We start from the raw sequence: 25,359 nt of genomic DNA, 5'->3' as shown, positions 1-25,359 counted from the left end.
GTTAAAAGATTTTATTTATTTATTCATAAGAGACAGAGAGAGAGAGACAGAGACAGAGACATAGGAAGAGGGAGGAGCAGGACCTGATCCCAGGACACTGGGATCATGCGCTGAGCAGAAGGCAGACATTTAACCACTGAGCCACCCAGGCATCACTGCTTTTGTTTTCTTTGTCTTTTTCCTACAAAATCTGGAATATTGCTTGCAGAATATTATCTCCTTAACTAGAATATAACCTTTTTTCAGGCAGAACTTTTGATTTGCAATTCTATATGTCATTGTCCAACACAGCGCCTAGCCCATGATAAACATTCAACATATTAATTCATTTAAACTTTCACCATAATAACTTGAAAAATTTATAAATTACTATATATGGAATCCCTGGGTGGCTCAGTGGTTTAGTGCCACCTTCAGCCCAGAATGTGATCCTGGAGTCCCGGATCAAGCCCCACATCTGACTCCCTGCATGGAGCCTGCTTCTCCCTCTGCCTATGTCTCTGCCTCTCTCTCTCTCTCTCTCTGTGTCTCTCATGAATAAATAAAATCTTTAAAAATAAATAAATAAATAAATAAATAAATAAATAAATAAAATTACTATGCAGATGGAGAAAGTTTTGGGACAAAAAATATCTAGTGATATGGAGTATCATAGTAAGAAGACCTCCTTCCTTGAGCTTAACAAATTAAAAAAAAAAAATCCCAAATATCGTATCAAGGATACCATGCGGGAATTCTTGACATATTTTGGAAGAAATGTAAAACCAATATCCTGAGACTACAATCATTTATCATCAAGTAGCAGCTGTTGTTAGAATTGATATTGATCCTTGGTAAATTGCAACCAGAGTAACCTTGTTATATCATCAAAAAATTCTCCCACTACATCATTTAGCTATGAGATGCTTCCTTAACTTGTGTCCTTAAATTTTTCTCTTCTATATTAAATCACATAAGGACAAAAGTGTGTAAAGGTAACCCAAAACGCTTTTGGCCATTTTCCAATTAAATATTCTCTAGAAGATACACTAGATATCTTCCAGTGCATCTGTATACTAGAAGATGTATAAATGTATAAAATATACATTTATAAATGTAAAAAATATAATAACTAGTTCAAAAAGTCATTTGATAAGATAATTTTTAAAATTAGAAGGAACTTATTGGTGATCTAGTTCAATTTTCTCCTCATCTAAGTGAAGAAAGTAAATTTGGTTAAATGGTATGATCAAGGCTGGAATACCAAAGAATTTGCTCTAGCATGTGAGATTCCGACATCCAAATTATTTTCTTTTATTCAATTACCATTAAATGAATGAAAAGTCTTAGTTTTATATGTAGTAAGAAGTTTAATAACACCTTGAAATGAGGAACTTTCCCCACCCCGCTGTTATTTTAGGTATGGCCTCCATGTGGGCTGTCGGCACCTGGGCTTGATTTCTAGCTTTGCTCCTTATTATTTGTGTCATCTAAACTCTCCACAGCTCAATTTTCTTAACTTTTAAAAATGGGACAAATATTAGTGCCTACCTCATAGAGCTTTGTGACGTAAGAGTGAAATAGTCCACTTAAAACACTTAGCATAGTAACTTGGCTCTAGTAAGGACTCAATAAGTTTTAGCTGATATTACTATTATTAGTTTCATTATTTCATAAAATAAGAAATCATGGCTTTGATTTATTGAACAGTAAACACAAACGCAATTGAAACTCTTATATTTTCAAATATCATTATTGTAAATAACATCACTGATTCACTGTTCCTGCATTAACCATTTGCTTGAATTTTTTTTTTTTAGTTTACATGCATCATTAGAAGCATATTTAGTACAATATCATAAATCCTATAGAGGAGACCAAAGTGTTCTTGTATTTCCATTTGTGTGTGTGTGTGTGTGTGTGTGTGTGTGTGTGATGAATTGGTAAAAATCTTAAAGGGAATAACAAAGTGTGTGGCAACCTTCCTAGGATACTTTTATCAAAGTTACAAAATTTAATCTGAAGGAAACATGATAGTAGCACAAAATAAAATATATAAATCCAATTTTATAAGCAGTCATATATTCAGCCTTTAATTAATAATTTAGAAACTGTGCTTTTGAGATTAAGCTCCTTTATTTTCCCTCATCCTTTATTTCTTCTGCCTACATATTTTAATTTTTCAACTCATTTATATAACCTATTCTAAGAAAGAAAGGGCAAAAAGAGAAGGAGAAATACAAGATCTATTAATATAGTTATTTCTTAGTAGGTCTGAAAGAAGTGGAGAAAGGTTAAATTGCGAAGAGAGATCCATTCTGGGCTACCTGCTCCACCACTGGGCAGTAGCTATGATTCCTTTGTCTTCCCCTGGTCTGGATAACTGAGAGATAGCTGGTATCTTTTTGAAAGAGGTAGAACTCTGCGTCTCTAAAACTATTCATCAGAATTACTGAATGATCCTGCCACAATTGAACCCTTGTCCACAAAAAAGCACTGAAGCTTTTATTAAATGAAATAAAATTTTCTAATATCATCGAAGCTAGCCTATCTTTAGCCACATCAAATTATTAGCTATTTTTATTAACTGCTGCTGCATTTGGTATACAATTCACTATGTCAAAGAAATATAAATCTAGGTAACTCAAAAGAAAAAGACAAAATTTTTATCCACATTAACAGAAAAACATCTACACAAAAATTCAAAAACCATGCAAGCATTTAACTGAAAATATCAGGCATTATGTACTTAAATAAATATATCAAGAGAAAAGAAGGCGGCAAGAGAACCTAGAACCTATTGCGAAACTGAACACACAAATGGACAATGGCCAGATCACACATAAAGATAGAAGTCTAACTCCCAACTTACAGCAACTTGTCTAGAAAACCATCTCTACAATAAACAGCCCCGGAAGCCAGTCTGCTAGATGTCAGATTTGTAGGAAGCTACATCGTTACTTCTAGCAGCAACCCAGGAAGCTAAACAATGACATCTGTAACAACTGAACCAAAGTAGTCAAGATTGATTAACTAACAGCTTCCCTAAATGTTGTCACCACTTTCCTTTTAGGACAAACCAGAGAAAGATGAGTATGCACCCCTAGCTAATCACATAGGAGGCCCCACTTCTAATTAGCTCCTCTTACAGCTTCCCCGTGCCAACAGCCTCCAATCAAGGCATACCTGAAACCTTCCCTTTTCCCCAGTATACAGCTTTCCCACTCTTTTGTCTGCCTTTGAGTCTCCACCAAAATGCAAGTGGCAGTGGCTAACTAACTCCCTTGCTACCTAACAAGCTCTGAATAAAGAGCCTTCACATTTCTCTTTTGGGGGGTCTTCATTTATTTCCACACTACTGAGCATCTGCTACATATCCATCAAAGGGGAACACGCTTAGATATCCTAAGAAGTTAATCTTCACAATATTCTGAGATTTTTTTTTTTTATCCCCACTTCACAGATGAACAGAACTGAAGTTTGTAGAAGTTAGCTTCCTTGCTTTCCTATTTACATCATGCCAGAGTAAGTGTTTTGGTGTATTTTTGTGATAAAGGTATTTAAGATAATATTTTAAAAGGTAATAAAAACAATAACAGCAGCTATAAATAAGTTGGGTGTTTTTTAGCATTACTTGCATTTGTATCTATCAATTTGCTGGATAAATGTCAACATTGTATTTTTAATTGAGTCATTGCTTTAAAGTTTCAATGAATCAAAATACATAGGCGTTTGAAACCACCAAAATCACCATAGAAGAAATGACTTCTATATCTTATTTGCTATAAAAAACACATCAGGAGAAATAATTTGCTTGTCAAGTAGTGACTGAAGCAACAGACTTTTTACAGATAATGTGTAGAAATTCTTATAAGAAAATGTAGTTATTTACTACATTGACAAAGAAATGAATAAAAATGAAATTTGAGTGATTCTGAAAAGAATAAGTATATGCCTGGCACTTTTTAAAAGGTAATTATTTAACAATCACATAAGTTAACTACCATTGTATTTATTTTACCAATGAAGAAAGAAATTGTAAAGATATTTAAGAATATTACCTACAACTTAACAGTGAGCAAAACAGTCTATATTCAAAAACAGAATTATTTTTTGGTTTCAAGGTTCAACAAATATGCTCAAGAAACACTTGATTAAAATTCATTTTAAGATATTCCCTTGCCACATAAATTGGCCACAGAACCTAAAACTGAAGTAATTTATTTTCTAACTATAAAATAGTGGAACTTAGCTTTATAGGAAGCAGTAGGGGAAACAGCATTTGCACAAATTAGAAATTACCATGGAAGTTACATAAGACTAGATTTTTTTTAAAAAAATAGGAAAATATAGATGATTAATAAGGCCTTTTAATGCCTGAAAATAAATTGGTATTTAAGAACAATTCCCTCAACAAAGACTTGAAAATCTAAAAAGAAATCTACAGATAATATTGTTTAAATAATAGTGTGGAATACGAAATGATGACTAAAGGCCAAATAATTCCTCATGTGTCTTCTACTTTGTCTCACTAATTTCATTTAGTTAATTCAAACCTTTATTAAGGATTCCTTGCATTGAGCTTAAATTAAAATGAACAGAAAGTTGGAATGTGAGAAGCTTTGTAAGAGAAAAAGATTCAAGCTCTTGGCTTTTATCAGATTTCATGTTAAGGACGGAAAACTATTTTCTGAAGCATCTCTATTTTAGTAAAAGTAATGAATTTGTCACATAAAATTATAAATACCAGAGTTATAATTTGGCCACTTTGCTAAACATATAGGTAGGGAAAAAACTGCTTCCTTTAGACCCCTAAAAGACTTTGCTCCTTCCCATAAACAGGACTGATGCTCAATGGCTATCAATTGAATTAATTTTTAAGCCCTTTAGCTACCTTCTCCTCATTGAGATGCAATGACTTTTTTTTTCATAGAAAAAAAATTGAGGTGTCTTTGTTTTACATCTCTCTACATCAGCCCATCATCTACATTTCAATGAGGCAAATGAGCAAAAAGTATGGAGTAGATGGGGAATGTATTTTATAAGAAAATCACCTGGGGGGTTTCAAGCAACATGTACCTCAAACATTAAAGTAGCTGTCAAGAAAAGCAATTTTATCATGAAAATAACATGTTCCAATAACTTTGAAGCAAGGGTATGTACAGTAGAGGCAGACTGCCTGCATTAGAATCCTACTCTTCCACTGGCTAACTTTCAGTGGAAGGTGGACATTAACTGGCTAATTTTCCAACAGTCAAATCCCTTAACCATGGTGTTTCTTCATTTGTAAGATAGAGATGATAATAGAACCCAAGGAGATAATTGTAAGGATTCAGAGACTTAGTGTATATGTGTTGGCACAGTGTAAACACCTGGTGAGTGTTACTTTATTATTGCTGTGAATCTGAAACAAAACAAGTAACTTCACTTTAGAAAATGAGCAGCAAGTTGAAAGTTTTCTTATGTTTTATGGGTCAGGACAAATAGGGTGCGGTTTGTCCCACTCTGATAATGTCCATAAATGCCTGCACACTTCTTGAAGGTGGAGTTATGTCAAAATTCTTTGAATCTCAAGCATCTGATAATGTCTCACATTCAGAGGTACTCAATACATGTTAAGTGAATAATGAATGAATTTTTAAAAATAAATGAGTGAACACATGGATTGACAGTTTTTAGAAAAAGAATGGGATTCATATAGAGTGCGTTTAATATTTAAAATTAAATTCCAATTCTTTTCAGAAGTTTCTTTCGAAACTTAAATCTACATCTTAGAAGTGATTCAGTAGTCTTCCCAAAATGACTGATAAAGTTCAAAGTATTGCAGTTTTCTGTTTCTACTTAAAAATGACAGAAAATGTTTAAAGTCCTCATTTTTTAAAGAACTGTTTTTGTTTTTTTAAGATTTTATTTATTTATTCGTGAGAGACATATAGAGAGGCAGAGACACAGGCAGAGGGAGAGGCAGGCTCCACACAGGGAGCTTGACATGGGACTCAATTCTAGGACTCTGGAATCACAACCTGAACTGAAGGCAGACGCTCAACCACTGAGCCACCACCCAAGTGCCCCTATTTAAAGTACCTTAAGTGAGAATTGTACTTGTATTACCTCTTGACTGCTGTCATCTCCTCTTCTTAAGAGAGCCTAGCTTGTTAAGAATTTTCATTTATTTATAAACACATAGTTTTATTAGTTTGAATTGGTAGATTTCTTAAAACTAAGATTTAATTGACATAAGACAAAGGAAACTTTTCTCCTCTTGAAATCTTAAAGATATGTCAGGGAACTTATTTTATTAGTCATGCTTATGTTTCAAAATTAACTATTTATGGCCTATCTTTCATTGATATCGTGGCTTTTAAATCTAGAAATCACACTGAAATGAGCTGCATAATTATTCTGTAATTCTAGAGCTTACAATATATTTGCATGATTTTATTTCTCAGGAATAATATGGGAGGTGGTATATAATTGTTTCTTACCCTATTTGAGTCAATTCTTGCTCTGGAAGTGTAGATGGGAGGTGGAATGTTGAACGCCTGAGGGACCAAGTATTCCTCAGCATCCATCATGTCTTCCAAATCCTCTTCATCCAAGAGATTCTGAAAGAACTTGCTGTCATTTGGACTGGGAAGCTTCATGCGATCGTCACCCTAAAAGTTTGCCCACCAGACAAACAAAAATATGATTCTTCGTTTCATCTTCAATATGTGGACTTTGCAGAAAATGTATGTACTATAAAATAAGTAGCTGAAAATTCATGCACTTGTTTTTAAAAAAATTCCCTAATACAATTACCAATCATGAAGGAGCCTGTAACATACTTAGCTAGATAAATAAATTTAACAGAATATGATAAATACCATTAGAGATGAATAAAGCAGGGATGCCTGGGTGGCTCAGCGGTTGAGCGGCTGCCTTCAGTTCAGGGTGTGATCCTGAAATCCCGGATCGAGTCCCACATGGGGCTCCCTGCGAGGAGCCTACTTCTCCCTCTGCCTGTGTCTCTGCCTCTCTCTCTGTCTCTCATGAATAGATAAATAAAACCTTTAAAAAAAAGATGAATAAAGCAGAATGCTCTGGGTTTTGGGGGGTTTTTCTTTTTAAGATTTTATTTATTTAGAGAGAGGCAAAGACAGGCAGAGGGAGAAGCAGGCTCCCTGCGAGGAGGCTGAGGCAGGACTCGATCCCAGGGCCCAGGGATCACGACCAGCCGCTCAAACACTGAGCCACCCAGGTGCCCTGCTCTGGTTGTTCTGAGGGAGGCATAATTTATTTCAGATCTTAGAATAATGGTACACTTCATTGCCAGGATGTTTGAGCTGTGACTTTAAGAATAAATAACAAAGGACAATTGACTTTTCAATCTTTATTGTATTTAGTTGGTTTGATATTGTAGAGTTCTCAGGACATAGAGACTCCATGATTTGTCCTATAGCAGAACACTGTTAAAGTGATAGCTTTCAAAATCACAGCATAAATGGCAAATAATATAAATGAAGGTGGGAGAGGCAGCAAAATCCCACTCTTTTTTATTTCATCTATTTCTTAAATGTGTCTTTTCATTTTTCAGAATTATGTGATATTTTTGCAAACAAGTTGTTTATGCAAATTAATTTGGGAAAAGATAACTGGAAACTATTCTAAAACCTGGCTTTTATCTTCATGTCAGACTACTGATAGGAAGATAAACGCTACCTTGTTTTATTGAGGAAAATTAATTCAGCGTAACCCAAGGTGCATTTGTTTATGATTTTGGTCAAAATAATCATAGAAAAATATAACTTTTTAATTATCCGCTCCATTTTTTGTAGTGTTTAATATAAAATGTTCTTTTGGGCTATCATTTGATTCATATGTACATCAATTCACTTGAATTGGAATTATTGCTTGGATATTGTATATCTCCCAAAGTGAAATATATTTCTAAATATTTTTTTTAGGAAATTTTAATGTCAATATGTTGAAACTTTTAATTCACTGTCTTCAACCATGGACAGGATTCAAACAAAAATCCATCTTGCTTTTATTCTGAAAAGGGAAGATTATAATAATGGACATGACTTAACGCATGTTAATAAAAAGCAGAGTGCTAGAAGGCTTGTCTGGGGAGAAGGGCTTTTTATGTATATGGATAATCATAATTATCTGGCTGTTCAGTAGCAGAGGCACTTGAATACTAAGGGAAGATTTTTAGAAGTGGTTCTGACATAGAGTAAAAGGCTCTTTTCCATAAGTCATTTCACATGATATTCTGCTTTAGTTAATCGACTATGAGTGGTGATTTCCACAGTTCCAAAGACCAGATATGTACTCACCTGAATGACTAGATATCTTTGAGGGTCTCGAGCCATCCTCGAAAACTCAGCAGCCAGTTCCTTAAATTTAGGCCTACTGTCAGCATCAATCATCCAACCTAGAAATTCACACACAAGAGTCATTTATACCCATAATTAGCAAGAAGCAGGATGTACATTTTATGAAAACATAGGCTAAGTTTGAAAAATATTGTTTCAGTAACAATGATCTAAAAAAAACAAAGAAAGTTAAACAATCCAATAGGTGAGGTTCTATCTGAATCAGTTTGTTGATATTTGTTAGCAAAATATAATATATGATAGAATAACAGAGACTTTTCACTTTGTTGATCTAATTTAAAATTAATTTTTCTTCTTAAAAATATAACCTAGGCTAACTCTGGGAACTTAGAGAATCTCAGATCTTTTTTTCTTAAGTATGGAGAGAATTTTTATTTTTTAAACATCTCTTTGATGGTTATAAAAGAGGTGACTGGGATAGGATTTATTAGTTTATGTCAGGAGTGACATGGAATACAAGCTCTGGTTACAATGGAGTATACCAGCACAGAGGGGAAAAAGGAAGAAAAAGCAACTTTCTTGTGCCACCTCTTTCCTGGTGGGGAAAAAGAAAATGCAAAGTTATGGGTAATGCTTGTTCAGCAATAGCCATTAGCTTATCTAAGTACTAGCCTTTGCAGCATAAAAATACTATCAGCAATTTTCAAGGTATGTATTATTATTTAGCTGGGACTCTAGATAAAGTGGGTCCCATCTCCCCAGGCACTGTTTAGCTGGTGAGATCACAAAAATTAAAGCACCAAGCTTTCCTTGATTTTCTTGCCAAATGACTGTCTTCTTAAGTATTAAAATTCACAAAAGCAAGGTAAAACTCTATTAGGCAAAATATTTTCCTGATTTTTTTCATTGTTTCATCAGAGTATCTAAACAAAGTATTTTAAATTACCTCTGATGCTAGTTATGAGATCAAATTATATAATGCATGCATGTTTTTAAAGTTCCTTCCATAGATGACTCCTGAATGATGTTTGATCCAATAAAGCTATAAGGTTTGTTTCCCTTTTCCAGGAGTTCAATTTTTATTCTTGTTCTGGGAAGTCTGTGTGTGTCATTTCATGTATCATTAGTATCACCTGCATTTTTTCTCTCTTAACAAAGCTCAACTATATGCATTCACTTACAAAAAAAAATGCTAATGAGAAAATAGGTATTTCTGGAACTATTGGAATCAAAAAAGGTTAACTTCGCCGGGAGGTATCAGTATCTTTCTAACTAAATATTGAGTAAATAGAACTATGCTTAGAGAAAAGGGCATGCTGACCTGAACTGGAAAGCACATTTTTTATTTCTTCCTTACTGTCAGAATGTATCACACATGTCATGAATATAAATCTGAGTGGATCTGGGTCCAAAGTCTCTTATTAATAAGATGCTTATTCACCTTCACCAGTTTGTTTCTTTGCTAACCCTGTGTAAATCAAAAGGGGAAAACCCCAGATTACACAAGAAAGATTGCTGAATGTTAATCTCACTTAAATTAAGTAGGAAACTCCAGAGACTTCTCTAATTCTATTTAAATTAAGAGCCTAGGCTGCCAAAACACATTTATAATACATATGTGTCTGGGGCATAGAAAGGAGGAAGAAAAGAGCATTTGATGTAAACAAATGATCAAATCGAAAAAAGTAAGCATTCATAATCTTTTTCACTGTAGATTCACGTCTTTCCATTTCCCATTCTGCTCTGCTAATTTCCTGTTGACTAAAATTGGTAAACCTATTTCCATTTAATTCATTTTTTTAAACTATCAGTTTCAAGCTTTCTCCCTTTGTATTTAAACCATTTGTTTAGACTGCTATTTTCCTATAAAGATGACTAACATTATTGTGACTAATTACATCTCTTTATGAAAGACAATTTGATTGTCATGGAAATGATAAGATTCAAAGTGAAATGAATCAGAAGAGGAAGAGTCATAAAATTTTGACTTTATAACGTGGAAGCATGCATATTGCTTCCTATTAACAATAAGCACACAAACACAGGTGTTTACATGATCTTTTTTCATAATTATTTTGAACTTTCATATTTTTCAATATCAAAAAACATTATGCAGGTAGATTAATCCATACTATTACTTTACTAAGCATGATGATGGTGATGATAAAATTATTTTGCAATCTTACATTTGACCATGACCATGTAAACGTCAATAGTGCAGATAGGAGGCTGCGGCAAACGTTCTCCTTTCTCTAATAAATCAGGGATTTCTCGGGTTGGAATTCCATCGTAGGGTTTTCCTCCAAATGTCATCAGTTCCCATATAGTGACTCCTAAATTGGAGATCAAATATTTACATAAGCATATTAACAACACTCTTTGAAGAAACCAGCTGTATGCCAGTGACAAAAGAAAGCTCCTTAGAAAGGCAGTCAAAAATAGTCTAAAGAGGGAGGGCGCTTGGGTGACACAATCCATTAAGCATTCAGACTCTTGGCTTTGGCTGAGGTTGTCATCTCAGGATGGTGGGATTGAGCCCCGCATCAGGATCTGTGCTCACTCAATGTGGCATCTGCTTAAGACTCTGCCCTCCCCCTCTACTCTCTCTCTCAAATACATAAATAAATTTAAAAAAATAGTCTAAAGAAAGGCTCTTCAGATTTCTATGTCCATTAGAAGAAGCCCAATGACAAAATCTTTATGGGAAATTCTACTATCATATTATTGTCTTGAAATTTTTAATGAAGGCAGCCCGGGTGGCTCAGCGGTTTAGCATCACCTTTGGCCCAGGGTGTGATCCTGGAGACCGGGGATCAAATCCCATGTCCGGCTCCCTGCATGGAGCCTGCTTCTCCCTCTCCCTGTGTCTCTGCCTCTCTCTCTCATGAATAAATAAAATGCTTAAAAATATAATGATTCTAATTTGAACAAGAAAATATACCCTATACTCCTCTTTATGATCTCATAATTATACAATTAAAAAGTCACCATTTCTTAAGGGTAGGCTTGTACATTCAGAAATAGCTGTGTGTAAGAGTTTTACCAATGAATTTTGATTGGTTCACATAGCATACAAAGCATATTTTTATGTAAAATCCATTAATTAGGACTATGTTTTTTTTACTTCCATCTGTAATAATTATTTATTCAAACTGAAGTCTTTTTTTAGCTCATAATACTTATCATTGACTACTAATAAAAATACAAAGCTTAAAATATAAAAGTATATGTGATCTTCAAATTATACTTTATAATATCCTTATTACCTAATTATTGCCATGGTTACCTGATTTTGCTTATTATTTTTTAAATCTTATGAGTTTTAAATATAATGTAAAAATGTAACTAGTGACACAATTTAAGTGTTTGATCTTGTTTAAATCCTACTTAATTTTGCACATCAAGGAATGGCTCTGTAGAACCAATAATTAAAATTCAGTGTCCATGAGACAGGCTGGAACAAGTTAAGAAGTGGATGGCTGTCCATCTATATTCAGTCAGTCAATATAAATACATATTTACAGAACATGTATTTGATGAGGATATTTTGTTAACTTATATATGCAGTTATAAAAGAATAGACACTCACATCTCTATCAGAACTTCCAATATAAACAAAATGCAATCCAATTACAAATCAAAATGATGGAAAATATAATAAACACATAAATACAAAAACAAAAGCAGGAACAGCAAAACCCCCACCTCTGCCAATAGCAATCCAACTCTATCCTTGCAGGAATGAACGCAAGATAGGGTTAAACAGAGATGGCTTCATGCAGAGGGACAATCTCAGAAAAACTGAACCAGAAACATCCTCAAAACTTACAATTCTGTCATTTGAACCTATAAACCATAGCTAATACATATTTATTTTTATAAAAATAAAGATGCATCCAGTGGCAATTTGCCACAAAGGTGCATTGTAAACATTGTGTTTCTCTTTGCCTTGTATACCTTTTGCAATCAACTATGATACATCATAAAAATCTTAAAATGTCTTATAGATATGGGTTGATGACCTGGGCTATGTTTCAAAGCAGAGTATTTATCTATCTATCTATCTATCTATCTATCTATCTATCTATCTATCTATGTACTTATTGTAGAGGTTGTTTAAAATTGTTTGATTGCTATATTTAAATGAGGGAAACATACATAGAAAAAGGAAAAAATGATATGTATGTCATATATCAAAACACATATGATAACATATAAGTCTATCATAGAAAATATAATCTATAAATCTATATCATATAATATATACACTAATTTGTATCATGTAATAAACATAGTAGATTTGTGTTTCTATTCAGTCCTTACAGTTCAGCAACTACATTCTTTCAATCATTTCCCTACACTTGCCTAAATTTCAAACCCAGCACACTTTGTATTTCTAAGCCTAGTAGAATACATGTGACCTTCACGGAAATTTTAAGCCAACAGCATACGTGTGTGGAGGGAAAAAAACACTTTACAGAAATGTCTTAATTTTTTTTTTAAGATAATTTGTGCTTTTCTAGATAAGAGGTGTAAGTTCTTTAATGATTGAATGGATTAAGTCTTTCTTTCTAAAAACAAAAACAAAGATAAAGCTAGGCTTAAATTTTAGTGAACTAAATTGTACCATGCTTTCAAGTCACACCACCACCTTTTTGCTTAAATGGGGGTTGTGGTTTTTATTTGTAAGAAATATGGTTTTATGTTTATATTTAAACTTAGAAAAGGTGTTGATTCATTCCTTTTTTTAAGATTATTTATTTTTTTTATTCAAGAGAGACACAGAGAAAGGCAGAGACATAGGCAGAGGGAGGACCAGACTCCCTACAGGAAGCCTAATGCTTGATCCCCAATCCTGGGATCACTTGAGCCAAAGGCAGATGCTCAACCACTGAGCCACCCAGGCGTCTCTGATTCATTCTTAATAATACCCGGATGAACGTAAGTTGTAAATCGCCACATACATGTAAGTATCTCATCTCAACAATTGAATAAATGCAATTAAATTCAATATTTAAAATTACTCTTTTCTAGTTCATAGTAGTCACTCTCTAATGTGTCTGTTTATTCCAAAGTAGTTTGTAAATTAAAATCAAAGCTGCAACTAGAAATCTTCTCTCTTATTTCTCCCCTCACATTTATTGGTCTCACCTTACTGCTTTCAGTAATTGTTCTTTGTTACAAAAATAACCTCTTTCTTATTATAGAACAGAAATTCTTTTATTTTTAACATACTTTCAAAGAGCTTTTGAAAATTAAGGCTAGGAGGCTCTATGACATTTTTCCTAAACTAAAATTGGCTATTTTTTTCTGTCAAAATGATCAGAAAAGTTGTTACCAAACCAAAGGTTATGATAGACAACTCAAGTGAGACTTTAATATATTAGCTTATAACAGAGAACCAAGGAATGACAAAAAAGGTAGATAAATGATACAATTTAGAGTTTCATTTTTGTAACTGGAAGAGCAAAGAGTTAATTCCTTTAGGAAACAAGGCTTGTAAGGTGGTATTTCCAACACAATAAAATAAATTGGCTTAGGATTTTACATGAGCCTAATATATTTATTTTTGCTTTAAAACCCTTAATTCACAAGGAAGATTTATTTACCATAGCTCCAAACATCACTCTGATGGGTGAATTTTCTATAGTGTATACACTCGAGAGCCATCCATTTAATTGGCATCTGAGAAATAAAAAGAGAAATAAAAAGTGAAAGTTTTATAGCTACATAAAAGGTTATTACTATATTCATTTCCCAAAATATGAGTCGCTGGCTTGTCTCAATTGTATTTTTTGATGTGTATTTTTGTGTGTATAGAAAATACATATATAATAATAATAAACATATTATTTTTCAATACAGAGAACAATGAACTGAAATTTATAAAATTCTTAAAGTGAATTAACCTAAAGATATATTTATTTTTAAAAGCTTCATAAACAATGATAAGTAAAACAGTATGATTTTCTATAGTTCTTAATAATGTTTATCAATTAGTTTAGTTACTAGTTAACTATGACTCACAATATCAATTCTAAACATTTAAGAGATGTGCTTCTAGAAATATGGTTTACTACATTTTTTTCCCCCAATGAGATTCCTTACATTTTTACTTACCCTTTTTTTCCCCCTCACAAAATTTCTGGCCACCAGTAAAATAGACTCTTCCTAAACTTGCCCGCACCTTCTTCCTCTCATATGATTTGGTCCCTTAAGCCTCTAAAGCAATGAATCCCAGAGTTAGGCTTGCTTTGTTCCCCAGCCACAAATGATCTCCCTTGTCTTGGTTAGCCAGTATTGAAAATATGTGCCATTTTCAAACTCGGAATTATATAAAAGAATGTGAGAGGATGAGTACAAATCTATCATCACAACAGGAAAAACAACTCAACTCACATACCCTGCTGATGATGGGTCAGCAGAATAAGTCTCAACTAGGAAGGGCAGCATTATATAGCTGGAAATATAATTAGGTTCTACGGAATAAAGATAAACACTTTTACTTTGCAGTAGAAAGCTTAAAACTAAATAGGCTTTTGAAATCATGAGGTTCGCTGCTCACCAAGGTGACACCAAGGTAACTACGACAGAATCATGGTATTCAGTGAAAGGGAACAGAAGACACAGTGAAAGTGATTTCCCTGTGGGCAAGGAGTTAGCCGACTTTATGGACTACGGCCATTGTGTTAAAGAAGTAAGTTTAAATCACAGGTGGCTTGATAAAGACTTAATGGTTACTAGGCACTTAAAGCTATAATGAATCTTGCTTTAGACAAATCCTACAGCTGTATGTTCTTAAGACAAGTGAAGTCATGTGATTTATAGACTTCTACTGTGCAATCTTGCAGTGAATTTCAAAGCTATGGTCTCAAACTGCTGCAATTTGGTAGTAAACAGGCAAAACCGTCTAATAAAATCAAGGAAAGATTAGGAAATACTACAAAACTGCAGAGTTTTTAAAGAATTTTTCTTTTGTGATAAGATTTGAATAGATATATATAGTTACATAAGATTGTATAAAGTTATATAAAAATCATCTACTACATGACATAATAAAATCAATGTTAAGCATTTGGAAGCCTATCATTGCAAAATATTTATAATATATACCTGGATGGCTCATGATAAATAAGGCATACGATAAATATTTATATATATATCAATTTATATATATGTATATCAATCACTTTTTTTTTTTTTTTTGGTTAGCATGTGTTTGTACATCACCATAGGTGAAGGATGCATTTGCTATTTCATTTGGCCTCTCCTGATCTAAGTTTTCTCACATTAAGCTAGAGTGACCTCTAGATGGAGAGCAGATAGCCTCACTGTTTAGCAAGAATGGTAATTTAAATAGTGGTTAATGAGAAAAAAACAAGAGCTTGAACTAAGGTCTGCTCTGAGGCCGTATGGAGGAGCACGGTTGTCAGGTAAGGCCAGAGGCAAGTCAGAAAAATAAGAAAGGCAATGATACTGTTAAGATCCTCAGAATATAGTAGCCTACATTCTACAATCAGATAATAAATACAGCAAATTGGTCCATCATATGTTACAATAAAAGCTTAAAAAAAAAATTGAGCCAGATAAGAAGAATCTGTGGTATCTGGTAAAAGAGGATTAGAAGTTAAATTCTAATGAGTTATGGTTCTTGGTAGTAGCCAGGCTTCTCTCTAATCTATGAAAAGAATAGTTATGTCTTTCTGTTGTATATCAGTCCTGTGTTCTTAGAATCAATGAAACAATTTCTATGGTCCTGGATTAAAGTATAATTTCTATATTTCCTAAGGATCCACCCTCTTCCCAACACTGGATGTGATATGAAGACCACTAGAGATAAATTATCTTATTTTGGCTACTTTTGAGAAATGGACGTTTTATGTAATTTTTATATAATTTTTATATAATTTTTATATTTCCCTCGGTGAAAGAGAAGGCAAATGATGGAACTGAGATTTTTATACTCTCATAACCTCAGACTGAGTGGCTGCTTCCTATAACATGTAAGAAGACAAAAGGATATCATACATATTTTCAAGCAATATTTCTCTAAAAAGAGACCCACCTTTCCTCCATCAGCATTATACTCTTTTTCATCTCCTTCTAAGAGTCTGGCTAGTCCAAAATCTGTGATTTTCACATGGTTTGGAGATTTCACTAAGACATTTCGGGCTGCCAAGTCCCGATGAACAAGTCGTCTTTCTTCCAGGTACATCATCCCCTGAAAAATACCAAGTTCCAAAATGATAGTTAATGACTAGGCTTTTTTATTGTCTAAAAAGCAGTTTCTTTGCCTTCAGTTGCAAGTGCTTGATTTCTCCAAGTGAAGCCAGAATCTCGGAATATTTTCAAAATTAGTAAAAACCTAGGATAAAAAGCAAATCACAAATAGTTCTTGGCCTTTTCTACCTAAAGTCCTATCAAGATTTACCTGTACATGAGCTAAATGTTAGATCATTTTTTTTTCTCAGAGACTTTATACTCTTTTGCAAACACTTTCATTAGTGAGGTGTGCGTGTGTCTCAGTAGATAAGCTAACATACACTTAGACTGACCCACATATTTCTATTTGTGCTCTCAATAACTCATGCTTTATGTCATCCTCCCTGTATGCTCGAAACAAAGAGACCCATCCATAATTTTAAAAAATTAAAAAAATTCATATGAAGGTTTAATGGTGCCAAAATCACCACCATAGATTGTATCAAGGCTTAAGAATCATATTATTCTTATTAATTATGCAAAAAATGAACTATACCTTAGAGGCATTAAAAGCCTCTAATTTTAAAAAATGGCTTCAATGACATTAGTAGTCATTATAAGAACCCACAAGTGAAATTACATTGTTTATAATGATCCTGAAATGAACCTTTAATATGTTTTTCCATTAAACATATAGGGTAATTAAAAATAAAATGTATTACTGATTGTCAACAATGATATGTATCCACATATATCTAAATATGTTCATGTGTATATTCATATGCATGTATATTCATATGTATATTTCCATAATCCATAGAAGCAATACATATTAATTTTACTTTACCAGTAGGGAAACTAAGAATCATTAAACAGCCTTAACTAAAGGTTTATATAAAATTAAGGAAGTAAACTCAGAGGCCTAGATTAGAGTGAATATATTCTTATTGAAGTGTTAGAGGAATTCTATACTTGAGGATTTCAGAGGGAAAAAGGTGTTGTCATTCAAAAACAAATCAGAATTATTAGAAAATGGTTAAAGCAAAAAAAAAAAAAGAAAAAATGGTTACAGCATACTGTATACCAATTGCAAATCAAAGGTGTTGGTAGTTAACATTATAATTGCAGGACTCTGAGGATTAACAGTTGCTGATATCAAAACAAAATCTGTGGAAAATAGGCACTTAAATCACATAGGTTAAAAAAATAAGAAAAATATGGTGAACTGTATACTCAATGTAGTGTAAAGAGACGATTGCTTCAAACATGATCATGAGCCAAACACTATACTATCAATGTCCATTATATACAACCAGTGCACATACTGCCTGATATGGTCCAACTGGTCAGCAGTTGGGTGACCACCACTTGTATTAGTGTTTTCTGAAATCAGTCCACAACTGAGATTTCTAAGGTTTTATTCTCTTCCCTAAACAGTGCTTTCTGTTTGATTGTGCTAACTTGGAAATTCCTAGAATAAAGTGAATCTAAAAACATACAGCCCTTATATGATTTAAGGGACCAAAACACAGACTTACTGCCTTGGAGATAAAGATTTTTTTCAATGATTTGCCCCTTTAAGAAATGTCCACAAAAACATTCACCTTTCCTACCACCTTCATATAGGAATATGCAAAGTGTGTTGGCAATGAGTTAATATTCAGATCAACACACAATGACGAAACACACACTATGTTCCAGGCTCTGTGCTAGACATCAGAGAAACAAAAAAAGAGAGAAATATGTTCACTGAAGGAGGACAGAGCTATTAATGAAGTGGGCAGACGTGGAATACAGACTTGAATGAATCAGGGTGATATATGTAAAGGCATTTAGGAGAACCGTGTTTTGAGGATCATCTATAGCCTAGCCTAGCAAGTGCGTGTGTGAGGGGAGCCTTCAGAGATATCCTGAGGCCTAAGTCAAGTTTAAAGATGTCCACCAGTTGGGCAAGGTGAGACGGAAGTTGGAGTTAGAGAGAACACATGCAGTGGCACCAATACCATGGTGTACTTGGCAAAGGCATGTAGTTCTTTAAACATGGGCAGGAGAGGGGTGAATGGTGAGACTGACAAAGAAAGAAGAGGCTCAATTTAAAAAGGGCCTCTTATGTACCATGGTGGAGAACCTGAGCTTTGCATCTTATGCAGTATTCGATGCGATGATGCAGAAGTTGTTTTAAAAAGGAGAGTGACACAATTATCACTGGAGTCTTGAGAAAAAGCACCTGGTTTATAGATGGAGGATTAGACACAAATACAGCTCAAGTCGGGACCCCCTGCCACAATACAGAGGAAAAAGTGATGAGATGGAAAATGATAAGAGATAAAGGTTGCAAATTGGCAGTCCATGAGCTACATGCATTTTATATACATAATTTTTGACCCTCACGCTGGGCAACTTGCAAATATTTTTAGCTGATGACTGGCTGTACACCACTGAGGGTGGGCACCCTCATGTGCCAGGATCCCACCACTCACTATTACTACCCATGAGTTTGTTTAAGACAGTCATCTAGCTCCTATGCATGAGTGTCTGAATCTTCAACCAAACTAGGCCAGGAGAAATTTCAGGGAGAGTACAATTCCGAGATGCACTTATACAATAAAATAACCATCCTTGATAATTGAATAATGAAGAGGAGAGTCAATTACAAATGATCCTGTTCTCTGACTTTTGTAATTTAGGTGGATAATAATTGCTTTAACTAGACATTCTCGCAAAGCAAATAATAGTGATATATTCTATATGAACAGGGAACTAACACTGGCCAAGACATTTAAGACCCTAACGACACATGCTATGTTATGAGCAGAACTTCTAAAACCCCAAATGTTCTTTGATATTCTGTACACAAAGCCTTAGGTGATAGACTACCCTGAACTTCAATTCCTTTTGTCTCTACAAAGTGTTTTCTTCCAAAAATGAGAACTCCATCCAGGAAACCAGAAATTTCTATATAGTTTCTCCAACCCACCTGATCATGAGTGAGAAATAAAAGCAGAAACACCTGTATTATTATCAAATCACCAAAATTCATTCGTATGGTTGCTTTGTAACTATGAAAAATCATTGTACAGATGTGTTTTTAAAAGGTTTCATTTATTTATTCATGAGAGACACACAGAGAGAAGCAGAGACACAGGCAGAGGGAGAAGTAGGCTCCCTGTGAGGAGCCTGATGCAGGACCTGATCCCAGGATCCCGGAATCACGACCTGAGCCAAAGGCAGATGCTCAACCACTGAACCATCCAGGTCCCCTGTCCCTTACTTTCACACCTGGATTAGAGTGTTGAATCATCTATGGATTGCTCACAATAGGTGTCTCCACGCCACAGTCATTACGATAGGACTTCCTTACCAGAAGATCTCATCAGAACCACATTCTCTGCTAGATTCCTTCAAAATAAAATCACTCCTTAAGCCGAAGTATGATGCAATGAAGGAGGCAGTTATTAGAAACAGCAGTGACAAACTGGATGAAGTCCTCTGAAGTTTGAAGATGATTAAAAAGAAGGGCCCTTCACCATAGTGGAGGGGTGCTGCACCAAAAGAAACGCACTCTGCCTTTTTGCAACCCCCAGGTCCTTGCCATGCCGGCTCTGGTGGAGTCCTTTACAGGAATACTAACACCAACAATAACCACAGCTAACGCTGAGTACTCGGAACACGGCAGGCATTAAACTAAATGCTTCTACAATGGGAGGTTAACCTTATCCTATAAGATGCATAGTTTTTATCCCATTTTAAATGTGAGAAAGCCAAGTCTCAGAGAGGTGGTTACTTGTTCCAAGTCGTCTAATGAGTGCTAGAACTGGGATCTGATCTCTTGCTATGGGGCTCCAAAGTCTGCACATTTAAGTCTAGCCCTTCTCTTGATGGGTCATGGGGTCATGTTGGCCTGTGGAAATTAATATACATAGTGAATTCATATACCTGTAAAAGATCCTAGTTCTTTTGGAGCAAAAATATTATAAGATGTCTCTGTGAATTTCGGGGCACAATGCAAGTGACCAATTTATTTGCATTTACCTTTAAAATTCAGCTAAATTAAAAAACCTTCTGTGATGTGGCAGGAATTTGGATCACATAAATTGGAAACTCATTCCTGCATTGGCCACCTGCATTGGTGAAGGAAGGGACCCATCCTATTGTTCAGAGGCATCAGCTCCCTCCCCTAAATCAGGCTGAGAAGGAACCAGCCAGCTCTTACCTCCTCCTGGTTGTTTTCTTTCCCATCCTAGTTTATTTTTTGTCTCCCCCCCCAACCCCAGCCCCTACCTCTGAAGCCATTTTATGAACTGTCATGTGCCACCTGAGCCTCCAGTAAAAACAAAAAACAGGCTTTAAAAAAAAAATTGTGCATTGTGAATATGCACAATGATGGGGCTGGTTTGAGTGAAGATTCAGGGGTCAATCTCCCGGATCGAACCCCAGCTCTGCTATGTTCTAGCTATGTAACTCTGGCAAGCTAATTAACCTGGCACTCACCTTTGTCTCTAAAACGGCCATAAAAGGACCCTATACCATGGATTGTTGTAAAGATAAAGTGAGTTAATATATGTAAAGTATTCAAATAGTAACTGCCATATAGTAAGTCCAGAATATGCAAGTTTTTATTATTTTTCCACAGATATGAACAGTCCTAGTGTGAATAAGAATAACTTACCCTCATTAACTTGAACTGCTTATTTCAGAAAATCTGTGAACCTCAATTAATATATCACAGTAGGTGCTCAATAAATGTTTACAAATGGTGATACATATACCCATAACCAATCCATCATGATTAATGTGTAGGTACAAATACCAAATAATTACTGTTCAAAGTATTACTTTTGTAATGATTCACCTAAGGATGCTGCCATATAAAAAGAAGGAAAAATTAGGGAACCTAATAAAAGATTTGGTGGCCTCCATAAATATATTCACAGATTCAGGATTTTAGGGAAGATAAAGGTCATGAATGAGATAGGTGGAAAGTTTTCAGTGCTGCAGAAAGGGTGAATAAAACAGTAGATTTGCTGATCCAAAATATCTGCCTTTTATCAGCACTGAGAACAGTTTTTTGTAGACATGTTTTAGGAGCATTTTGTCTACTTCTGGACCCAGCTGCTAGACTCTTGATTTTACTCAAACTATTCAGATCTTACCATTACCCAAACCATTCAGTATTTTACCATTTTTTAAATATTTAATGAGTTTTCAAAGAGTACTTATTTTCTGTTTTGCTTCTCTCTCTTAAAAGGTGCTTTAATAAATACAAACTAGCTAGGAAAAGTCAAACTTTACTCTCACTTTCAGAAAAGCACTTTAATACAAAAGTCCAAGGATCATTTTATTACAATTGAGTTTAAAGTTTTAATCTCTGGTTAAAATCGACTCCTCTAAACTGCTCTATGGAAAAATATCAAAATATCAGTATCGATGAACGCCTAGCAATGACCTTCTTTTAAATCTTAGGATATTTGAATCACAGCTGCCTAGCAAAAAATGCATTCTTATTATGTATTAATCCAATGTGAAAATGTATTCTGCTCAGCTGCAGGAAGCTAACGCAACTCAAGAGAGACTAGACTATTTTTGACAATAAATATTTGCTTCCCATATATAGGCCATGTGACAATTTCATCAAACACATGTGTGTAGCTAAAAAATTCAAGCTGCAGTCAGCTCTCACAGGCATTAATCTCTGGAGTTAGCAAGAGTACACTTCTTTTTTTCTGTTTTCATTCTAATAACCTGAAGCTTTTTTAATAACATAGGAAGCTTCAGGAAAGCTAGCTCCAAATGAAAATCACTCCTCTTTTCTACTTTTCCTTCTAAAAGCAATTCTATGCTTGAGGAAAGAAAAAGAAATCCAAGTATAATGCTCTCTCCTGTTAGGGCTAAAGATATGAGCATGTTCAATGGGAGAAAGGGGCCTTTTTGGATGAAGTGACTGACTTTATCCAAATAGGCCATGAAGGGAATCTAAGGGGGTTCCTAATTAAATAAACTGAAAAGTCTTTTCAACCAGGGAAAGCTGGTTCATGGCAAAGCAGAGAAAAGAACACAGAACTGAATGTTGGAGACAGAAGTCCTGGGCGTGCTGTTCACTAGGCTTTTGACCTCAGATACTCATTTTACCTCTCCTATAAAAGTGACAGATTGGCCTAAATGATCTCTGAAGTGTCCTCTAGCTTTAAATTTTTATTCCATGATAGATGGAACTGTACAACAGATCTATATAAAATATTAAATTGTAGACCAATAAAAGACACAGAGAGCAGTACAGAAAGAGGTAGAGTAGATACCTCCCTTCAAATGTTTAGTGAGAGCCATGAATATGTTTTAGTTAGAGTCAGTTTCATGCATCCAATATTTAAGATGACAGACTTTAGAAGTAAACCCCAGATCTTAGTAGCTCTGTGTCCTCGGTCAATTTATTTGTGTGTTTCTATTTCCTTATCCATTAAGTGGGGGATAATAATAGTATTTACCCTGAAGATTATCTTGTGGACTCAATGCCTTCATGTTTGTAAAACACCTAGAATGTTCAGTATTCTAAGATATCATGTGTTTTCTAAATAAATAACCTCAAATTCAACTGTCTTAAAAATACAATTTGACTACTGTAAGAGAAAGAAGATAGCCAAACGAAATACCTATTGGCTACTCAGCATTGTTAGGTGAAATGATTTCAGTTTCTTGCTCACTTGTCCCCAAATGTTCTCCTATTATTTTTTTCAGAAGAAGGAAAGCAGATTCCTGTGGCTGTCCTAAACTAGCTTGGAGTTAAACCTCATGGTTAATTCTTACATCTTCCAATTGTACCTATGGTCTTCAAGAAACTTGGTTAGGTTGTAGTTCATAAGGAGATTTTGAAATACTGAGCACTAAATTCATATAAATTTAATAATGTGAAATAAAAACAATATTTGTTGATATTTGATATATACTTTTCACAGAGTCCCGATAATATATTTGAGTGAGTGTGTGTATGCTACACATACACATGCATGTAGTAGGTGCTGTGGTGTTGTGCCCAGGAACTTCTTCAGGACCAACGGACTCATACTCTGAGCTTCTGGGAGTGTTGGCTGCTGGTAGCTCTCATCTCAGCTGCATCACTTTGGATGCTTTGATACCTCCAATCCAACTGCTGCTTTGCTGGGGAAAGTTTTGCCTTCTCACAGAGTCAGCGCACATCCAGCAACTGGCTGATTTAATTACAAAATCCATCGCTCCTTGGACATCTGTGAAGAACTGCTCCAGTTCCAGGGCCTTCTCCTAAGACTGGGTGTTGCAATTTCATCATAGCTCAACTTTTTCCTCTGCCTAATATTTTCCATTGGTTTATAGGTATTGCCACCGAGAACACTTGTCCAAAAAACTTCCTGTATGCAAATCTGTTGTAGACACTGTTTTCTATGAGCCAGCTCAAGGCAATGTGTATGACTTTTGCCTTTGTTTTTGTTTGTTTGTTTGTTTGTTTGTTTTTTAGGATCTCTATGCTTCATATATAGGAACCCACAAGAACCCAATGAGATCTGTACTACTATCATTCCCATTTTAAGATGAGGAAACTGATGCACAGAGAAATAAAATTACTTGCCTGAGAGTGACAGTGCAAGACAAAGCTTAGAAAAAACCAAGCTCTGACTGCAGGCAGCTTGACTCCAGAGGCAACAAACTCAACCATGACGTTATATGACTATATGCAAACAATTAGGGTCAATAGACTGTAAACCATATATGAAACTAGCAAAGGCAGCATGTATAACTGAATAATTTTTATATAAAACAATGGGCGCTCTAAAATTTCAGGGAAGATAAAATTCTTGTATATAAGAAGCAAATCTCTTTAGTTTTATTGGGTTCCCCGAGAATAGCGCCTCCAGACCAAGTACTTGTGAACTCAACTGTGTATTCTCCCCAATGTGAAGATTGCCTGACATTTAACTATCACTCAGTAGATGTTTGTAGTTGGATTAAATGAACAATAAGACCGAGGTTTTGCAAAGCTGTTCAGGCAGTAGCAGTTTTTCTTTGCAGGGTACATGGGGGTAACTTTAGAAGTCTAGAATATTTACAAAGGGTGGAAGAGAATAAAACCTGCAGCACTCAGGCCAAACCCCAGATGGTGATATTAGCATCCCAGGAGGAGTGAATGAGGACAGCATTTACAGATTCCTGAGGCTGGCTGGAAAAAGAGATTATTTTTTTCTTCTGGTTCTCTACATTTTCTTCAGATGTTTCTTCAGAAATTTTATTTACCGCCTTTCACAAGCTTTTGGAAATTTCCGTTGCAAGAATTTGCAGGACAGCCTGCTTAGGACTTGTCTTTTAAAGAAACAAAATAATGATAATAAAGAAACAAACAACCAAAAAATAAGTTTAACAAGCATGCGTGAGAAGCCACAAATAAATAACGGGTAAAAAAGCTCATCTGCCTGCATCAAGAGAATACTAAACACGTTATCGTTTTTCCCTTCTCACTGACCTCTTGCCAATATGATTACAAGGAGAGGAGTGAATTGTATAGTGTCCATGCTCACCCAGAAAAGTATACTTAAAATAGATTACTTCTGCTCCTTAGGCAGCCGATCAATAAAGATGTGGATTACAATGAGAACGGAGATGTCTGTGGGCTGTAGGAGTTATCCTCTGTGTCTCTTTAGAAATTAATTAAAAATCAATGAAGTGTGCAAACTATTAATACAGCAACCTCTAGATTAACAGATAAAAGCTGAGCCTTTCTCTGAGCATACATATTGTGCGAATACATTCAGACGCTATAAGGAAGAGCTGGAATGTCTGATGCCTTTGTTATAATTGAGCAGAAACAAATCATTCCTAATATTCTTTAGTTCCA

General features: G+C 34.8%; 1 protein-coding gene across 8 annotated transcripts in view; it reads right to left on the bottom strand.

Annotated features, from left to right (window-relative positions):
- The window catches only part of ERBB4 (erb-b2 receptor tyrosine kinase 4), a 1,106,221-nt gene that overhangs the window by 36,146 nt on the left and 1,044,716 nt on the right, over positions 1-25,359 (bottom strand). For all 8 annotated transcript variants that reach the window (XM_072813218.1, XM_072813222.1, XM_072813216.1 and 5 more), the window contains 5 exons: positions 16,366-16,521; positions 13,910-13,985; positions 10,487-10,633; positions 8,301-8,398; positions 6,465-6,635 (listed from right to left, as the gene is read on the bottom strand). In XM_072813218.1, coding sequence (XP_072669319.1) covers positions 6,465-6,635; positions 8,301-8,398; positions 10,487-10,633; positions 13,910-13,985; positions 16,366-16,521 — 648 coding nt within the window. The remainder of the gene's footprint in view (positions 1-6,464; positions 6,636-8,300; positions 8,399-10,486; positions 10,634-13,909; positions 13,986-16,365; positions 16,522-25,359) is intronic.

Source organism: Canis lupus, chromosome 36, assembly GCF_048164855.1.
Source record: "Canis lupus baileyi chromosome 36, mCanLup2.hap1, whole genome shotgun sequence".
Taxonomy (NCBI): domain Eukaryota; kingdom Metazoa; phylum Chordata; class Mammalia; order Carnivora; family Canidae; genus Canis; species Canis lupus.
This window is presented reverse-complemented; position numbering and strand designations above follow the sequence as displayed.